Source organism: Paralichthys olivaceus, chromosome 22 (genome assembly GCF_024713975.1).
Source record: "Paralichthys olivaceus isolate ysfri-2021 chromosome 22, ASM2471397v2, whole genome shotgun sequence".
NCBI classification, from domain to species: Eukaryota; Metazoa; Chordata; class Actinopteri; order Pleuronectiformes; family Paralichthyidae; genus Paralichthys; species Paralichthys olivaceus.
In genome coordinates, this window is record NC_091114.1 from 14,249,483 (window position 1) to 14,267,959 (window position 18,477).

The 18,477-nt window shown below is 41.8% G+C and overlaps 3 protein-coding genes across 6 annotated transcripts; 2 read left to right on the plus strand and 1 right to left on the minus strand.

Annotated features, from left to right (window-relative positions):
* Positions 1-256: 256 nt before the first annotated feature.
* Positions 257-3,275, minus strand: cyb5d1 (cytochrome b5 domain containing 1). 2 transcript variants are annotated; one of them, XM_020108509.2, is made up of 4 exons: positions 2,492-3,275; positions 1,606-1,682; positions 818-1,036; positions 257-577 (listed from the first exon to the last, which is right to left on the minus strand). In XM_020108509.2, exons 1-4 carry the CDS (start codon positions 2,610-2,612, stop codon positions 347-349), a joined length of 648 nt encoding a protein of 215 aa, XP_019964068.2. In that variant the 5' UTR covers positions 2,613-3,275; the 3' UTR covers positions 257-346. The 2 variants fall into 2 exon arrangements, 1 of the variants encoding a protein (XP_019964068.2); XR_011239967.1 differs by having other exon boundaries at positions 441-577; positions 731-1,036; positions 2,492-2,705.
* Positions 1,537-12,027, plus strand: plod3 (procollagen-lysine, 2-oxoglutarate 5-dioxygenase 3). Of its 3 annotated transcripts, none has more exons than XM_020108507.2 (19): positions 1,537-1,664; positions 5,743-5,834; positions 5,944-6,080; positions 6,749-6,912; positions 7,018-7,130; positions 7,534-7,597; positions 7,687-7,784; positions 8,169-8,270; positions 8,345-8,476; positions 8,566-8,687; positions 8,770-8,874; positions 9,197-9,322; positions 9,412-9,553; positions 9,647-9,760; positions 9,853-9,924; positions 10,053-10,157; positions 10,245-10,391; positions 10,523-10,648; positions 10,853-12,027. In XM_020108507.2, the coding sequence occupies exons 1-19, from the start codon at positions 1,637-1,639 to the stop codon at positions 11,006-11,008; spliced, it is 2,145 nt and encodes a 714-aa protein (XP_019964066.2). In that variant the 5' UTR covers positions 1,537-1,636; the 3' UTR covers positions 11,009-12,027. The 3 variants fall into 3 exon arrangements, with proteins under 3 accessions (XP_019964066.2, XP_019964065.2, XP_069375090.1); XM_020108506.2 differs by lacking the exon at positions 1,537-1,664 and adding an exon at positions 3,499-3,739; XM_069518989.1 differs by lacking the exon at positions 1,537-1,664 and adding an exon at positions 3,522-5,511.
* A 513-nt stretch (positions 12,028-12,540) lies between these two features.
* Positions 12,541-15,843, plus strand: znhit1 (zinc finger, HIT-type containing 1). Its single transcript, XM_020108505.2, has 6 exons — positions 12,541-12,684; positions 13,749-13,843; positions 13,970-14,045; positions 14,601-14,680; positions 14,764-14,933; positions 15,453-15,843. The coding sequence occupies exons 1-6, from the start codon at positions 12,660-12,662 to the stop codon at positions 15,472-15,474; spliced, it is 468 nt and encodes a 155-aa protein (XP_019964064.1). The 5' UTR covers positions 12,541-12,659; the 3' UTR covers positions 15,475-15,843.
* The last annotated feature ends 2,634 nt before the right edge of the window (positions 15,844-18,477 follow it).

Here is an 18,477-nt window from a genome sequence, read left to right on the forward strand (position 1 = left end):
GGTCACATCCCACTTCCTCAATTTAACCATCTTTGGGTTGATATCAACACTTGAGTTCATGAAATATATATATATGTGTATGTGTGTGTGTATAGATCTACACACACATACATATACAGTGTGTGTGTGTGTGTGTAGATATACATTTACATATATATATTTTGGAAGCACAAGTGTAAAATAATATAATGTGTTATAATATAATTATCAGTAGAAAAAAAAAAAAGAAGCTCTCTTTCAATTTTTATTTATTTACTTTTCTCACAGCTGCAGTTCAGTTTCCAGTCAGGTGACACTCGAGTTGTGATGTCACACCTGTCCATGGGGGCCCTCATGAGGTCAGAGGTCATCCCTCTGTGAGGTCATCGTTGAAGTGGAGGAGGATGGCGGGAATGAAGAGGTCATGGTCCAGTCGCAGCTCCTCGAGCTCGTGGTCTTCATCAGGGACGTTGTTCTCGCTGAGCGTCCTGCTCATGTCCAGACTGACTCCGTCATGTTTCCAGGTGTAGCTGCGGGCGTGAGAGTTGTGGCGCAGGTAACGCTGGAGGATCTCGTCTAGAGTCTCCTCTGAACACACCTGAGGAGCAACGCAGGATGTCAGGTGGAAACAAACCTCCACATTTACACACAAACTGAATAAACTTCACAGATCCACAGGTCTCAGTGCTCCAATACTTCACTTCAGTCAAAGCATCGATGAGCAGTGAAAGTAACTGATGTCTGTTTCTACCTGTTTCCTGCTGCTTTCAGTCTTTGTGCTAAGCCAGGCTAAGCTCAGACTCCATTACCCAGAATGCACCTTGTGTGATCAGTTTACCTGCAGCTGCTGCTCCTGTGACGTCAGCGTGTTGATGACCCTTATCCACCTGGCTTTAGTTGTCAACAGTCCCACCTCATAGCGCCGATCCCTCCACCAGGGCTCGCCAAAGTCGCTGGCCCAATCAGAGCAGGGGCCAGTAGGGGAGACGTGCAAGAAGCGCCCCCTGGGAGTGTAGTACCTCACGCAGTTAGTCAGTGGATGCACATGTTTCAGGATCTGAGGACAAAGGACGGACACATGCAGGTAAATCCAGCAGAGAAAAATTGCCAAGTTCTTTTACCCAAGTTTTGGATGAAAGTTATCGAGTATTTCAATGTTCTGACACTTTAGACTTTTGTAATGAGATGTGCCGGGAAGATGATTCATGCCTGCAATCTGTTTTCAATCTTTTTGCTTTTTCAATCAGGTTTAATGTGCAGAGGTTTTATGGACAACACCCTCCAGGAGAGCTTCCTCTTTCTGTTGAACTTTCTAACTTGTGGAGTTGGGTTTTATTTCCTCTTTTTTAGTTGAGAAACTGGAGGCAAAGTCATTGGACTTTGGATTGACCTCACGCTAGTGATCATACATTTTTTAAATTTAAATTACACTGCATCTCCAATTTGAACACTTTTACTCGACTTCATGTCATAATACACATTTTACTGCTTTTGAAAAGAATCAATCATCAGAACTGTGTTTTCACTTCTTTAAATCATGTGACCCCTCAGGTTTATCTGGGGACCCGTCAGAGAGGCCCGACCGCCATGTTGGAAAATACAGGGGACTCTTTGCTGCTCACTCACGTCTTTGGTTTCAGGGTCGAACCAGCTGCTGATGTCACTTCCTGCAGACTCCATGATGGGTAAGAGCAGAGCGTCGCCTGCACAGAAACACACATATGTTCATCAGTCACATTTTACATCTCTTTTATTATTAATATTCAAATATGAGTCAGAGAATAATACAAATATAAAACTGAGCATTCAAACCCAAGAGCTGAAATGTGTTTTAAACAGTCATTCATCATCTTTATGTACAGTCGCTGGGCGTCTTTAAATTCAATCACTTATAATTTTTATACACAGTTACTGATTGTCTCCATGTAAGTATTTTATAGACTGAATGAATAAAGTACAACATTTACATTTTACAGCTGTCTCTTCACATGTATCATGACATTTATATATTCCTATTGCACGTTTAAGTCTATTGATTTTCATTGATTTTTATTTTGAATGTTAAATCTCACTGTGAAATTAAACTGGTGACTGAAGATTCTGAATAACATCCGGTAAAAAGTAAAATATTTGAAAACCGTTATTTTGTAACAAATTGTCGTATTTTATAAATCGTGTTTAATAAAATAAAACCGTGTGAGGTTTTACTCACTGAATAAATGTAATTGAATATATTTGAGTAAAAGCACAGTTACTTTAAACCACTGCACCAGCAGGTAGAATAGGTTAGTACACGGGTAATCAGAGAAATGGTACTGTGGCTTTCAGCTGACAGGCAGAATGATGACAGGAGCAGAACCACTGGAGGAAAAGTTCTCCTGAGGTCTCCCAGTGAGCAACAGGCAGAGTACAGTGGTACCAGAGTACAGTAGTACCAGAGTACAGTGGTACCAGAGTACAGTAGTACCAGAGTTCTCGACTCCAGAGTACTCGCCCTGCGGCTGTCACGCACCTTTGTTCCGGTTCATCAGGGGCGTCAGGTCGCAGACTTTACCCAGGAACGAGACCCACAGGTCGTCGGCGGTGTTGTGAGCTGAGACCTCAGCGGAAGTGAAGAACTTCTGTCTGTTCATGTCGAGAAAAAAAAACTTTTCACCTGTTCACGAGAGCTCTTCCGCTTCGGCGTGGTCACGTTACTATGGCAACCAGGAGGCAGAGCCGGGGGGCGGGACCAAAGACATCACAACATTGCTAATTAATTGAAGAAAAATAAAGGAATAAAAAGTTGAAGAAAAATGTAGATCATTGATTCATAAAGTGTAACTTATGTTTTAAAACTACGTTTTTAAAATTAAAATATAGCGATATATTTCTCTAATTGAGTTTTTTCACTTCTGTAACAGTTTTCTCCTGACGGATCTTTTTCAGTTTATCTCTTGCTGCAAAAATGTTAAACGTTTTACATGATGGCTGTTCTGTCCAGCCCTAGCTTTACCTGCTATGTATATTTATTTATGTAATTCGTTTCATCACAAATGATTTTGCTGTATATTACGCGAGGGTTCTTTTATATAAACAACGTTTATTATTATGACCTGTCGTTGGACAATAATATTAATGGGGTGAAATGTGCAACGATCTCTCAAACGTCTCTCCCTCTAAGTTTTTACTTTTTTTTCATTTCAGCTTTAATGTCACGTGAAGAATATTTCTAAAGCGTTAAGTGATAAAAGGTTAATGAGTTCATGAAGTCGAGTCGCTTCTCTCTCCCTCTCTCCCCCTCTGTCTCCCCCCCCTCCCTCCCTCACACGTGGCAAAGTTTCACTTTCTCAGTTTTTCACGAACTTTCTGCCACGAAAAAAAAAATCTCCGTCCTCCCGTTTCCATTTGTCCTCCGCTGATTGGCTGGCCCGAGGCCGCTTCTACGCGCCGATTGCTCGGTGTCCCCGTCGATCACGCGTACGTCTCTCCTCATTGGCCGATGCTCAGAAATGGGGCGGGACCAAGTTTTTTTCCCTCGTGTTGACATCCCGGCAAGATTCACGTCATCGCGACATTTGCAGCTCGTGAGAGTCTCGCAGCTGATGGAGTGAGGACGAAGGAGGAGAAGGAGAAGAAGAAGAAAGTGGAGCTCTGAGTGTTTCTGTCTGAACGTTAACGTTTCAATCCGCCGCCATGTTTCCCCGCCGCCTCCTCTGTCTGCTGCCGCTCTTCTTCCTCCAGAGCTCCGTGTCCGCCGAACAGCGGAGCCTCTCTGCAGGTAAGGCCGCTCCGGAGGGTCCTCTGCCCGGCCAGGCGGACCCCCATGTCCCGCTGGAGCTGCCCGACTCTGGTTCTGCGAGCTAACTGTTGCTAACTACGCTTTATTCACAGTCACGTCTCTTTTGATCCCGAACCTCGAGGAAACCGTGAGTTTATTACTGAATGTTCACGCGTAGAAAATAAATGAAGCTCAAACTTCAAAACTTTCCTCGTCGCCCGGAGGCTCGTTGATCCACCGCTGAACCGACCAGTCGATTATTCGACCAACAGGAAGTCGATGGCACAAATAAATGTCTTTAGCTATTAATTCAAATATCACACATTGATTGTTAGAGTCCACATCTTCTACCTCTGAACTTATGACGTCAATTTAAATGTCTAACTTTGAATAACTCTCACATCCAATGTTTCTCTAAATCACAGCCCTCTGTTAGAATAATTATTTTATAGCATTTTGTCATTCAGAATCTTTTGCTGCTGTGAAATGATTAGTTTAAGGTCTGTGAGGGAACGTTCCAAATCACCTGAATAACTCTGACATGTAAAGTTGTTTCTACGTAATGTTCATTTCTCATCATTGATTCCTGGACAGTGAAGGTTTAATGGTTCAGAGCAGAAATAAATTAAAGTCGATGACACTGATGTGACTCGTGTCAGCTGATAAATCGTTCGAGCTCCTGTTCAGACACTGACCCGATGATCAGATTTCTGTTCTGATATTAAATACAGCTTCTATTGTCAGTCACACAAAGTGAGACAGACACTGACCCTCAGTTACCTCACATTTAGAAGACAGATTACATTTATGTAAAGTGCAGAGAGCAGTCAGATTCTCACGCTTAAGAATAAAACGACTGAGGATTCTCCTCTGAACCAGGCTTCATCTGGTTAGTTTTGTTTTCACATTGTAATTTAGGGACCAAAGAATTTTGTCTGACATAATTACGTCCGGTCTTTATCTCTTACATGGACTCCGGCTCCCGATACTTGACCCTGATTGGTTTAAAGACGGTTTGTGTCTGAAGTTTGCGTGTTGTCAGTTTGGGGGGGGGGGTAGTAGTCTTTGTTTGAATGGAGAAATTGAGCTTCATTTGGTTGCCATGGTAACATCATTATGGTATTACTAGCAGCATCAGCCCCTTCAGACGCAGTACTCCACAGTACTACAGTACTCCACAGTACTACAGTACTCCACACTAGTTCAATTTCTGTTTCAGGTTTGATTTTACGTGATTTTATGTTTTATTAGAGAGCTGCACGAACAGTTTCCGGTTAAGACAGCTCTGTGTGTGTCTCTCTCTCTCTCTCTCTCTCTGTGTGTGTGTGTGTGTGTGTGTGTGTGTTTAAACAGTTGTGTCAAAGTTGTTTAACGCTTGAGCATTAGATTAGTGAACAAACAGTTATAAGTCCGGACTTGTTTTTAATTCAAAAATCCTTGTGACATGAACGCACCCTTGAGACGTTTGCAGCAGCTGGGAATAATCCTCTCCGGTCTTCAGGGACCTGGAAGAGATGAGAGTTTGAGTTTGTCATCAGTCACAGACCCTGTGGTTTCAGCAACGGTGACAGAGGACAAGAAGGCGTCTGTCCTCCCCCATCCTCCCCCTCCTGCTCCTCACCTCTTTAACCTTTCCCAAAGTTTTTCTGGCGAGTTTCACTCTGCCTTAAATTCCTCGAAAGCCTGGAGGCAGCGAGGAGGTTGAGGCTGAGCAGCGTTCTCACTGACGATTGCCCCAGTTTGACCTGCTGACTGGGGATTCGCTGAGTCAGGTCAGGACTTGTTGTCTGCTCCGACAGCTTCAGCCTCTTGTCCCGTCAGTAATTTTAATGAGTCGCCTTTTTAAATATACCGCTGCTGTGTTGACTTCCGATCAATAGTATTGATTAATTATCAACCATCTTCTTGACTCTACAGAAAAAACTCCTCACTGAGAAACATGTGATTGATTTCATGTTGATTAAATAGATATCACTGATGATGTCATTGTATTGTCCTTATAGAAAATCTGCTGGTGATCACCGCGGCAACAGAGGAGACAGACGGCTTCAACCGCTTCATGAGGACGATCAGAGAGTTCAACTACACAGTGAAGGTAACACACACACACACACACACACACACACACACACACACACACACACACAGGTCTATAGACTACAATGAAAACCAACATCTAACGAATGAAATCTTTACGTGTGCAGGTGCTGGGTCTGGGGGAGGAATGGAAGGGAGGTGACGTGGCTCGGACGGTGGGTGGAGGTCAGAAGGTCAGATGGTTGAAGAAGGAGCTGCTCAAACACTCTGACAAGAAGGACATGATCATCATGTTTGTGGACAGGTAAACTGTGTGTGTGTGTGTGTGTGTGTGTGTGTGTGTGTGTGTGTTATTTAACTCTGTCCTCGTTTCTTTTCACTTCCCATCCCACCACACCTCCCTCTGTATTTCACTCTTCTCTTGTTTCTTGTTTTTTTTTCCTCACCCATTCTTCTCACGGAGGTAAAAAGGACCATGATGCACCTGTGCAGCGGCGTTATTGACAGATAGTTGTCTGCAACTGCATCAGCCTCAACCAATCAGAGGCTTTACAGCAGCTTGTTTTGATAAATCGATCGGTAGAAAAGAAACTGGTTGGGATTTTAATAGACAGCTAGTATAGCACCATTAGCATGAATGTCTGCTACTTTGTGGAACAGGAAACTATGATTGGTTGTTGTTGCTTTAGCGAATGTGTGAAATTAGAATCACTTTGGGTGTGAGAAACTATCTTTGACAAAACCAGGAAGTGGAGACGTCCACCTTCACCACCTCATCCAGCTTTGTTCAGTCTGTGGCTGAGATGTAGAAAACATTGAGAAACATCAGTTATTTTCTTTGACATAAAAACACATGTGCGGCGTCAGTGTCTTGTAAACTGACGACGCTTGAGTTACAAAAGAATGTGACACGTGTGACTGAAACTTTATCATGTGATGACGGACTTGTCCTCTCTCCCCTCGTCTCTGTAGTTATGACGTCATCTTTGCGTCGGGCCCGGAGGAGCTGCTCTCCAAATTCAAACGTCTGGGTCATCGAGTGGTTTTCTCAGCCGAGGGATTCTGTTGGCCCGACCAGAGACTGGCCCCAAAGTACCCTGTGGTGCATTCTGGGAAACGCTACCTCAACTCAGGAGGTCTGAAATTAAACCACGCACTCGCACACACTTACACATAGACACACTGATTGAAACTGAAAGTAAAATAAAAGTGATGACGAGAAACTCTTCCTCTCTCTTAAGGATTCATCGGCTACGCTCCAGATCTCAGCGCAATCGTTCAGCATTGGAAGAACAAGGACAGCGATGACGACCAGCTCTTCTACACCAAGATCTACCTGGACAAGACGCAGCGGGTGAACTGGCGCCACACAATCACCATGACAACAATCATACACCACATGCACCTTAAATGGATCTTAAACTGCTCTCTGTTCATGTGACGGTGGTCTCACCTGTAACACGTTAAACACAAGTCAGGAGGCAGTTTATTAACGCTGTACTTCCCTTTGGTGTAGACAGCTAGCATAGCACGTTAGCATGAAGCTCCACTACTTTGTAGAGCAGCAGTCTATGATTGGTTTGTTGTCGCTATGACGATTTTGCCAGCAGCAAGTCTCAGAAACGTTAAAGCAACGTGAACGCTTGAGAGCTCAGTTGTCGTCTCATGTTTTACACGTAACTTCCTGTGATGCCATAATTGAATCAAATCATTCAAATTAATGTTCTAACATCACGTCGATGATGTGATCTCGTCAGACCAAGTTCAACATGACGCTGGATCATCGATCCAGAATCTTCCAGAATCTGAATGGAGCCGTCGGTAAGACACACACACACACACACACACACACACTTGTACCTATACGTAACACAGTCGACAGGCATTAACCCTTCGTCTCCGTCCGTCAGATGAAGTCGTCTTGAAGTTTGAGAGGGCAAAGGTCAGAGCGAGGAACGTTGCCTACGACACACTCCCTGTTGTTATCCATGGCAACGGACCCACCAAGGTAACGACCAGTCACCCATCAGAACCATGTGACGTGAGCTCAGCTGGTTTAAACAAACGATTGATGCTTAGATTGTGTAGGGAGACTGTGATTGACACTGCATCTTAGTGACTACATCCACGAGATTATCTCACACTTTTGATTCTGTGAATGTTGCTGCCATGACGGAGACTAATACCTGTATAATGTTTGTCTTATTGTGAAATAAAATCAAACTATCAAATTATCCGGCGACTTAAAGGGATAGTAGAAGATAATGAGTGAATTTTCTATTTTGGCTGAACTATCCCCTTAAAACCATGGGCTGTCAGTAACTGAAACATTAACATCATATGTTTGAGGTGATCAGCCAATCAGATGTCAGACGTGTCTTTATCTCTGCAGCTGCAGTTGAATTACCTCGGTAACTACGTCCCCACGGCGTGGACCTATGAGAGTGGATGTGGCATCTGTGACGACGACCTGGTTTTCTATAACGAGGTTCCTGTAAGTGAGCTCCCCTGAAGTGACAGCTCCTGATTTATCTTTCGCACTGACTCACCAGAAAGTGTTATTTTCAGGATGAGGAGATGCCCCTGGTTCATGTTGCTGTGTTTATCGAACAAGCCACTCCCTTCATGGAGGAGTTCCTTGACCGACTAACCACGCTGAACTATCCTGCGGCGAAGATCCACCTCTTCATCCACAACAACGTACGATACAGACGCAGACACACAGGAGAAAACTCAGTGACGTGTTCTGGTCACGACTGTTCTGACGTGTGTGTTCACCTGTAATTCAGGTCGTTTACCACGAGCGTCACATTCAGAGATTCTGGGAGCGTCACAGGTCACTGTTCCCCAAAGCCCTGTTGGTCGGACCCGAGGAGAATCTGCAGGAGGACAAAGCCAGAACCATGGCTATGTGAGTGGAACCCACTCAATATATAATTTATACAAATAATAAACTTGAGTTCATATTCATGTGTTTGTGTACGTGTGTGCAGCGAGGCGTGTAAGAAGGATCCAGCGTGTGATTATTACTTCAGCATCGACTCTGGCGTGGCGTTGACGAATCCCGACACACTGAGGATACTGATCGAGGAAAACAAGTGCGTACCCTGTTCATGTAGCGTCTATTATGATGTTCTTCTTGGCTGTGGTGTGAAAGAGTCCTAAAGGGTATTATAGTCCTTATTATGTAGGGTTACACAAAAACCAGACAAAGGGTGTGATATGAGACAGGAAAGAACATGTGATGCAGATCTGAATTAACATGATTTCGTGAATTTAAAGGTATAAACTACTGAGTGATGTCCTCGTTCAACTGTGACGTTTCGTTTAAACCACAAACTGTTGTTTAAGTGATGTTAATATTTTCGGAATGAAGCTTTATTTATTTACCTGTTTGATGTTGTCATGCCTCTCTCTAAGATCTGTCATCGCCCCCATGTTGTCAAAACACGGGAAGCTGTGGAGTAACTTCTGGGGCGCTCTAAGTCCTGAAGGATACTACTCAAGATCCGAAGACTACATCGAGATTGTCCAGGGAAAGAGGATGTGAGTCACACACACACACACACACACACACACACACACACACCAGATTTTATTTTGTTCTAAGCACTTTTATCATCACGTGTGTCCAGTGGTCTTTGGAACGTGCCGTACATCTCTCAGGCCTACCTGATCAAAGGCAGCGTGCTGCGGTCTAAACTGTCCCAGATGAATCTGTACGTGGGGGAGGGGATGGACCCTGACATGGTGTTCTGCAAAAGCATCAGAGACCAGGTAACATAGAGGCTGTATATAAAGACGGACAGAGACTGTATATGAAGACGATCAGTGACTGTATATAAAGGCAATTAACAACTGTGTCCACAGGGCATCTTCATGTTCGTGTCAAACCGCGACGAGTTTGGTCGTCTGGTGGCTTCGACCAACTTCAACACATCCAGGCTGCACCCGGACATGTGGCAGATCTTCGACAACCCTGTGGTCAGACGAGCACACGTGACCATACGAACATGAGATAAACTGAGAGAAAACCAGGGCTGAGTGTGTGTGTGTGTGTGTGTGTGTGTTTACAGGACTGGAAGGAGAAGTACATCCACGAGAACTACTCAAAGATCTTTGAAGATGAGAAGAGCTTCGTGGAGCAGGTAACAAAGCAACATCAAACCCAGGGATGAAAAATAAATCCTTCACAAATGACTTGTCTCTGACGCTCTGTTTCAATATTAGTTGAATGATGTAAAAGTTCTGTAACTAAACAATATGTGTGTCTCAGCCCTGTCCAGATGTTTACTGGTTTCCAGCTTTCTCAGAGAAGATGTGTGATCACCTGGTGGAGACCATGGAGGATAACAACCAGTGGTCTGGAGGATCACACAAGGTAACATGCTCACCTGTCTGACCGACCGTCTGTGAACAAACCTGAGAACTTCAGCTTTGAAACTTTTTGTGTTTTCTTTGTGTTCAGGACGAGCGTCTGGCCGGCGGCTACGAAAACGTCCCCACTGTGGATATTCACATGAACCAGATCGGCTTTGAGAAGGAGTGGCTCAAATTCCTCAAGGAATACATCTCTCCTGTCACGGAAAAACTATATCCTGGATATTACCCCAAGGTACTGTCAGGATACTATAGAGTAAAGTTACTTCAAAGTACAGTCGTGATACTACTCCAGAGTAAAGTTAGACGTGTGCAGCATCAGTCATGAATGGTTTTACAGATCATTGGGATTTTGTGTGTGTGTAGGCCCAGGCCATAATGAACTTTGTGGTCCGTTACCGCCCTGACGAGCAGCCGTCTCTGCGACCGCATCACGACTCGTCCACCTTCACCATCAATGTTGCCCTGAACAGGAAGAACATCGACTACGAGGTACATGCAAAAAAAGTTGAAGGTTTAGGAAGAATCACGTCTTTCGTAAAGACTCATCACTGTGTGTGTGTGTGTGTGTGTGTGTGTGTGTGTGTGTGTGTGTGTGTGTGTGTGTGTGTGTGTGTGTGTGTGTGTGTGTGTGTGTGTGTGTGTGTGTGTGTGTGTGTGTGTGTGTGTGTGTGTGTGTGTGTGTGTGTGTCACAGGGTGGAGGCTGCAGGTTCCTGCGTTATGACTGTAAGGTGGAGTCTCCCAGGAAGGGCTGGACCTTCATGCACCCCGGGCGTCTGACCCACTACCATGAGGGTCTGCCGACCACTAGGGGGACCAGATACATCATGGTGTCCTTCGTTGACCCCTGAATGTTTCTTGTGCGTGTGCCTCATCGTCAGGAGTAAAGACAGACTGGACGGAGGCATAGACATTATGGAGCGTTTTTTGTTTTGTTTCTGATTGAATGATCAACCTTCACCTGCCAATCACACGATTTATTTCAGTGCTTCCTCATACCAGGTGTTACAAGTCTGACATTTCAGAGTAAGAGTCACTTTATTTTATTGTCATTCATAGGTTCCGATAAAAAAACAAAGTCTGACATTTCAAAAAAAGAGTCTGTTGTAAAACTCCACTGCGCTGCCTTATTTTAACCACAACCTCAATCTATGCAAAAATAACACTCCTCCTCTGTGTCCATCGACTCTCTGCTGTTACACTCTTTATCCTGTAGGGGCCGCTCTCCTAACCTTGATCCACAGTGCCCTCTACAGGATCAACTTTGATCAGCTCGATTTTAAAATCCTAATCATCCACCACTGGACGTGTTCTGTGGATATTACCATGGCAACCAGTTTTGATGATGGGGATCATAACAGCGAACGTCTGCTTTTCTCGGCCAATCAGATCGTGTAGATTGCTCTTCGATCTTTGAAGGTTTGAAACAGGAGAAAAATGAGCAAAGAAAATGACTCGAGAAAAGACGAACGTAAATGAAAATAAGGAGAAAGAAAACATATAACATTATTTTGTTGTTAAACGTGTAAACGGAGGTAAAACTCTGCTTCAAGATATTACTGGGAAAACGTTAGAGGCCTTTTTATATTTTCATGTTTTATTCATCGTTTTGAAAAATCTTTCATGTCTTCATATTTTCAGTTTGATGCTGTAGCTGAGGTGCAACTGTGACTCCATCGTCTCCTCTCAGTTTATAACTATTTAAATCATGTCGAGTGTTTAAGGGACGAGGTTTCAGCCTGACGCCTCCTGTAGTTTTCTCAGCGTGCCTGTCGATACAAGGAATCAGCTTTGTACAAACTGCATTAAATTATTTGTTAATGACGTTTGTTAATGTTTTGAGATTTTAATAAATAATGTTAGTGTTACAGCCGGTTGCGTTTGTTCCAGATGTGAAGTTGAGTTTTCATTCATCTTCTTCTCTCTCCATCTCAAATGTCCTGTCCTGCTTGTGATTGTTTGATTTTCAAATAGTCACCTGACCTCGGAACTTACCTGCGATTATTTTATGAAATACATTTCTTTACAAACTAAAAGCTTCACTGCAGGAAGTGACTTACTGATTAAAGTGGAAGTTACAGTTGAGTAAATGTTGCAGATTTTTTAAATCCTGATTTCACAATGTTTAACCAAGTAACTTTTAACTGTAATTGTTTTGCCTTTATACGTAACAACGGGTCCTGGTTTTAATTACAGCTCCAAACTTACTTACGTAAGAATATTTATTTATTCACGTATTCATTTATTATTCATCAGGTCAAATTAACAGTTTGAAATGTGTTGTGATTGGTTCAATGTTTTTTTTTTTGTTTAAACTAAAGTTACACAGATGCTCCACCGTTTTAAATTTCATCCCGAATTAAACCGAACGTTAATTTTCCTAACGATTCTTTTTTTCGGGGAAGTTTCTCTGAATCAACCATCGGATAGTGATTGAAAACAAATCGCGTTTGGTCTGACTCAGTGTGTCCCCGTGCGGCTGCCGTAGAGCGGAAGAACAACATGGTGCTGGAGAAGAAAACGTCCGGTGAGTTTGTTTTAACGAAAAGATTCAGAGAAACGCGACGTTACCGCGATTCAACCGTCGTGATGTCATAGTTACAACGCTGAGTTTCTATCGGTTCACGGTTAAATGTCGATTTAACGTCAATAAATGTTTAATGTTAGAGATTCACACAGTAACTTGTTCACTTAATGTCTGTCTCTCTACATGTCTCTACATGTTTCTCTGTCTCTACATGTGTCTCTACATGTTTCTCTGTCTCTCTCTGTCTCTACATGTGTCTCGGTCTCTCTACATGTCTCTCTACATGTTTCTCTGTCTCTCTCTGTCTCTACATGTCTCTCTACATGTGTCTCTGTCTCTCTACATGTCTCTCTATCTCTCTCTGTCTCTCTACATGTTTCTCTGTCTCTCTACATGTTTCTCTGTCTCTCTACATGTCTCTCTACATGTCTCTCTATCTCTCTCTGTCTCTCTACATGTTTCTCTGTCTCTCTACATGTCCCTCTGTCTCTCTACATGTCCCTCTGTCTCTCTACATGTCTCTCTGTCTCTCTACATGTCCCTCTGTCTCTCTACATGTCTCTCTGTCTTTCTACATGTTTCTCTGTCTCTCTACATGTCTCTATACATGTCTCTCTATCTCTACATGTTTCTCTGTCTCTCTACATGTCTCTCTGTTTCTCTACATGTCTCTATACATGTCTCTCTATCTCTACATGTTTCTCTGTCTCTCTACATGTCTCTATACATGTCTCTCTATCTCTACATGTTTCTCTGTCTCTCTACATGTCTCTCTGTCTCTCTACATGTCTCTATACATGTCTCTCTATCTCTACATGTTTCTCTGTCTCTCTACATGTCTCTCTGTCTCTATACATGTCTCTCTATCTCTACATGTTTCTCTGTCTCTCTACATGTCTCTCTGTCTCTCTACATGTCTCTCTATCTCTACATGTTTCTCTGTCTCTCTACATGTCTCTCTACATGTCTCTCTGTCTCTCTACATGTCTCTATACATGTCTCTCTATCTCTACATGTTTCTCTGTCTCTCTACATGTCTCTCTACATGTCTTTCTGTCTCTCAGCTCGGGTGGAGGGTCAGCGCAGAGTCTTGGATGAAGCGACCAGACAGAGGCGTCTGACTCGTCAGCTGGAGGCTCTGGAGAAAGACAACTTCCAGGTGAGCGTCGTCGTCCAGCCGATCACTCAGAGGAGGAGCTCAGTTAACGTCCACGCTCAAAGGTGCAGCTCTCACCTGCACCTCGTGGTTTTCATCCAGGTCAGTGTTTTCACTTTGTGTTTCCAGGACGACCCTCTGTCCTCCCTCCCTCCCCCAGGGCCGACTGCCCGGCTGCCCGCCTTCAGTGAGACAGAGGAACCAGGTGAGACCTCATGTCAGTCACTGTCTCAAGACACTCTAGGTTTTAAAGGAATACTTCACCGTCACTCATCTACTCACCACTTTGCCTAACGGGGGTGCGTGAGGTGCTTGACTCCTCAAAACACTTCTGGAGTTTCAGGGGTGAACTTTGTTGCAGCAGAATCCAGGACAATTAAAGTGTGGTGTCGTCCAAGTGTCTGCAAGCCCCGACGTTCTTATTCGACTCAACTTGGTCATTTCCACCGTGTTTTAAGCCGAAACATCCTCTGATATTTTAGCCACCTCGTGTGGACTTTGAGTCTTAAAACACAGTGTAAACATGTTTTTTATTGTGGACTCAAACACTTCACCCACCCCTCCATCGGCAGAGTGGTGAGTAGATAATGAGTGAATTAAAATCTTTCAGTGAACTATCCCTTTAAGGTAGAGACTCGACAATATTGTAGCAAAACATAACAATTCCAACGAGTCCTGATTGGACACGTCAGAGGACGGCATGCGTCATCTCCTCGCTTCCTTCTCATGTGACATATTTCCAAATGTTTGTCTCGTCCAGAGAAGAAGAGGAGGAAGACGAGGGGCGACCACTTTAAACAACGTTTCAGGAAAAACTTTACCACCCTGCTGGAGGAGGAGGTGGGTCCTGCACTTTCACACTTTCCCGACTCTGTCATTGGCTGATCTGTTAGCTGACTCCTCCCCTCTTTTCTGATTGGTAGAACCTGTCGGAGAAGCCGGAGCCCAATTACCTGTCAGCGGCAGCCCCCGTCTCATCGCTGCCCCCCCGTCACTTCTGCTGCGTCTGTGGTTTCCCCTCCCACTACACATGCACCACCTGCGGGGGGCGCTACTGCTCCAGCAAGTGTCTGTGTACTCACAGAGAGACCAGGTTTGTCTGTCTAAACTAATAAACATGTTATGTGTAAATGTCCTGTGTTGTAACGCTCTCCTCACTTTTTTCTTTCTCCCCTCCTTTTTAAATTTTTTTTTTTATTACGATTATCAGCTTTACATATTTGGGGCCTCGTACGGGATTTGAACCTATGACCGTAACAGTTGATGCTAATTCAGAATTATTCCTTGTTATTAGTGAGTCATCCTGAAACACACATTTTTACTGCTTGTGTGCAGAGCTTTTTGTGAGCAGTCTATGGTGCATAGTGATTTTATAGTCAATGTTTTTCATCGTTTGAAAAAATATCATCAGTTCAGTAAATCACTCCTACATTACAAGTCGACTATTTCAGAGTCTGTTAAACAACCAACACCGTCACACGACAAGTCAATTAGATGAGCTGTTTGTGACATGCGAGATAAGTACAGAAGTTTGTGGAATCAGTACGTTGATCTCCCCACTTTAGTAAAATGTCAGATTAGTTCATGAAGATCTTTTTCTGTGTCTCCGTAGGTGTTTGAAGTGGACACTGTAACCGCCGCCTCGTCACCATGGTGATGGAAGTGACGAAATGCTGCGGCCTGGTTCAGAATGTTCAGGGAAGTTGAAGCTCGGACATTTACACACTCACTCATTTTGATCCTGTTTCTAAATTTAGTGAGTGCACAGAAACATTCATGTTAGCAGCGTTATTCATTCCTCGTCCCATATGACTCATTTAACCTCAGGGGGTTGTCATGTTGATGAGTTAGCGTCAGGTTAAAGCTGCCGTGATAGTTAAAAGGACAGAAAAGACATTTTTGCTGTAATGAATTAAAATGTTGCTGTCCCTGAGGTGTTCTAGTTGTTTTGTAAATAATGAGGTTGTATTTTCATTCTTTAATAAAGAAACATTGAAATAGAATTCTCAGTCCTGTCTTTTCTTTTTTGTTTACTTAAATATTTTTTTAACTACAGCCGTTGTAATAAACAATATTAAAGAAAGGGAAAGAAAATCCTGGATTTGCTACCTGATGCGGATCAAACAAAACTTTAATGAGTTCTTTCTTGACTCAAACCTCAAAGTAACACCAAGTTTTGTAGTAATCCATCCAGAAGTTTTAGCATAATCCTGCAAACTGACACAAAACGACATCACAACCTTTTTTTAATCACATTTTGAACAAAATACAAACTTTTGACTTTTTTTTTTATTACTTTTCAGACGACGTGTTAACCATTGACTTTTTTTTATCACTTTTCGGACTAAAATACGAACCTTTGACTTTTCTATCAGTTTTCGGACGAAATGCGAACCTTTGACTTTTTTTATCAGTTTTGGACAACATGCTAACGTGACTTTTTATCATATTTTGAATGACATACAAACTTTGGACTTTTTTTTTATCACTTTTTGACCAGTTTTAAGACGATATGTTAAACCACGACTTTTTTATCATATTTTGGACGACATGCTAACCTATGACTTTTTTGTCACCTTTTGGGTGAAATACGAACGCTGTGACCTTTTTATCGTGTTTCGGATGACATGCTAACCTATGACTTTTTGAGGGGATTTCATCCGAAATATGATGAAAAAGTCATAGGTTAGTATGTCGTCTGAAATATGATTAAAAAAAATTAATCGGTTAGCATGTCGTCTGAAATATGATAAAAAAGTCATAGGTTAGCATGTCGTCCAAAATATGATGAAAAAGTCATAGGTTAGCATGTCGTCCAAAAACGGATAAAAAAGTCATAGGTTAGTATGTCGTTTAAAATATGATGAAAAAAGTCATAGGTTAGCATGTCGTCCAAAATTTGATTGAAAAAAGTCATAGGTTAGCATGTCATCTAAAATATGATAAAAAAAAAGTCATAGGTTAGTATGTCGTCTAAAATATGATAAAAAAAAGTCATAGGTTAGCATGTCGTCTGAAATATGATGAAAAAAGTCATAGATTAGCATGTCGTTTAAAAAATGATAAAAAAATTCATAGGTTAGCATGTCGACTAAAATATGATAAAAAGTCATAGGTTAGCATGTCGTCCAAAATATGATAAAAAAGTCATAGGTTAGCATGTCGTCCAAAATATGATAAAAAAGTCATAGAGTTAGCATGTCGTCTAAAATATGATAAAAAAGTCATAGGTTAGTATGTCGTCTGAAAACTGATAAAAAGTCATAGGTTAGCATGTCGTCTAAAATATGATTAAAAAAAAGTCATAGGTTAGCATGTCGTCTGAAAACGGATAAAAAAGTCATAGGTTAGTATGTCGTCTAAAATATGATAAAAAAGTCATAGGTTAGTATGTCGTCTGAAAACTGATAAAAAGTCATAGGTTAGTATGTCGTTTAAAATATGATAAAAAAGTCATAGGTTAGTATGTCGTCTAAAATATGATTAAAAAAAGTCATAGGTTAGTATGTCGTCCGAAAACTGATAAAAAGTCATAGGTTAGCATGTCGTTTAAAATATGATAAAAAAGTTATAGGTTAGTATGTCGTCCGAAAACTGATAAAAAGTCATAGGTTAGCATGTCGTCTAAAATATGATAAAAAAGTCATAGGTTAGCATGTCATCTGAAATATGATAAAAAAAAAGTCATAGGTTAGCATGTCGTCTAATATATGATAAAAAAGTCATAGGTTAGTATGTCGTTTAAAATATGATAAAAAAGTCATAGGTTAGCATGTCGTCTGAAATATGATAAAAAAGTCATAGGTTAGCATGTCGTCCAAAAACGGATAAAAAAGTCATAGGTTAGTATGTCGTTTAAAATATGATGAAAAAAGTCATAGGTTAGCATGTCGTCCAAAATTTGATTGAAAAAAGTCATAGGTTAGCATGTCGTCTGAAATATGATGAAAAAAGTCATAGGTTAGCATGTCGTTTAAAAAATGATAAAAAAATTCATAGGTTAGCATGTCGACTAAAATATGATAAAAAGTCATAGGTTAGCATGTCGTCCAAAATATGATAAAAAAGTCATAGGTTAGCATGTCGTCTAAAATATGATAAAAAAGTCATAGGTTAGTATGTCGTCTGAAAACTGATAAAAAGTCATAGGTTAGCATGTCGTCTAAAATATGATTAAAAAAAGTCATAGGTTAGCATGTCGACTAAAATATGATAAAAAGTCATAGGTTAGCATGTCGTCCAAAATATGATAAAAAAGTCATAGGTTAGCATGTCGTCTAAAATATGATAAAAAAGTCATAGGTTAGTATGTCGTCCGAAAACTGATAAAAAGTCATAGGTTAGCATGTCGTCCAAAAACGGATAAAAAAGTCATAGGTTAGCATGTCATCGGAAAATGTATAAAAAAGTCATAGTTGTCGTTTAAAATCTGATAAAAAAGTCAGTTTCGCATGTCGTCCGAAATATGATAAAAAAGTCTGAATGTCCGCCGAAATATGATGAAAAAGTCATAGGTTAGCATGTCGTCCAAAAACGGATAAAAGAGTCATAGGTTAGTATGTCGTTTAAAATATGATAAAAAAAGTCATAGGTTAGCATGTCGTCTAAAATATGATAAAAAGTCATAGGTTAGTATG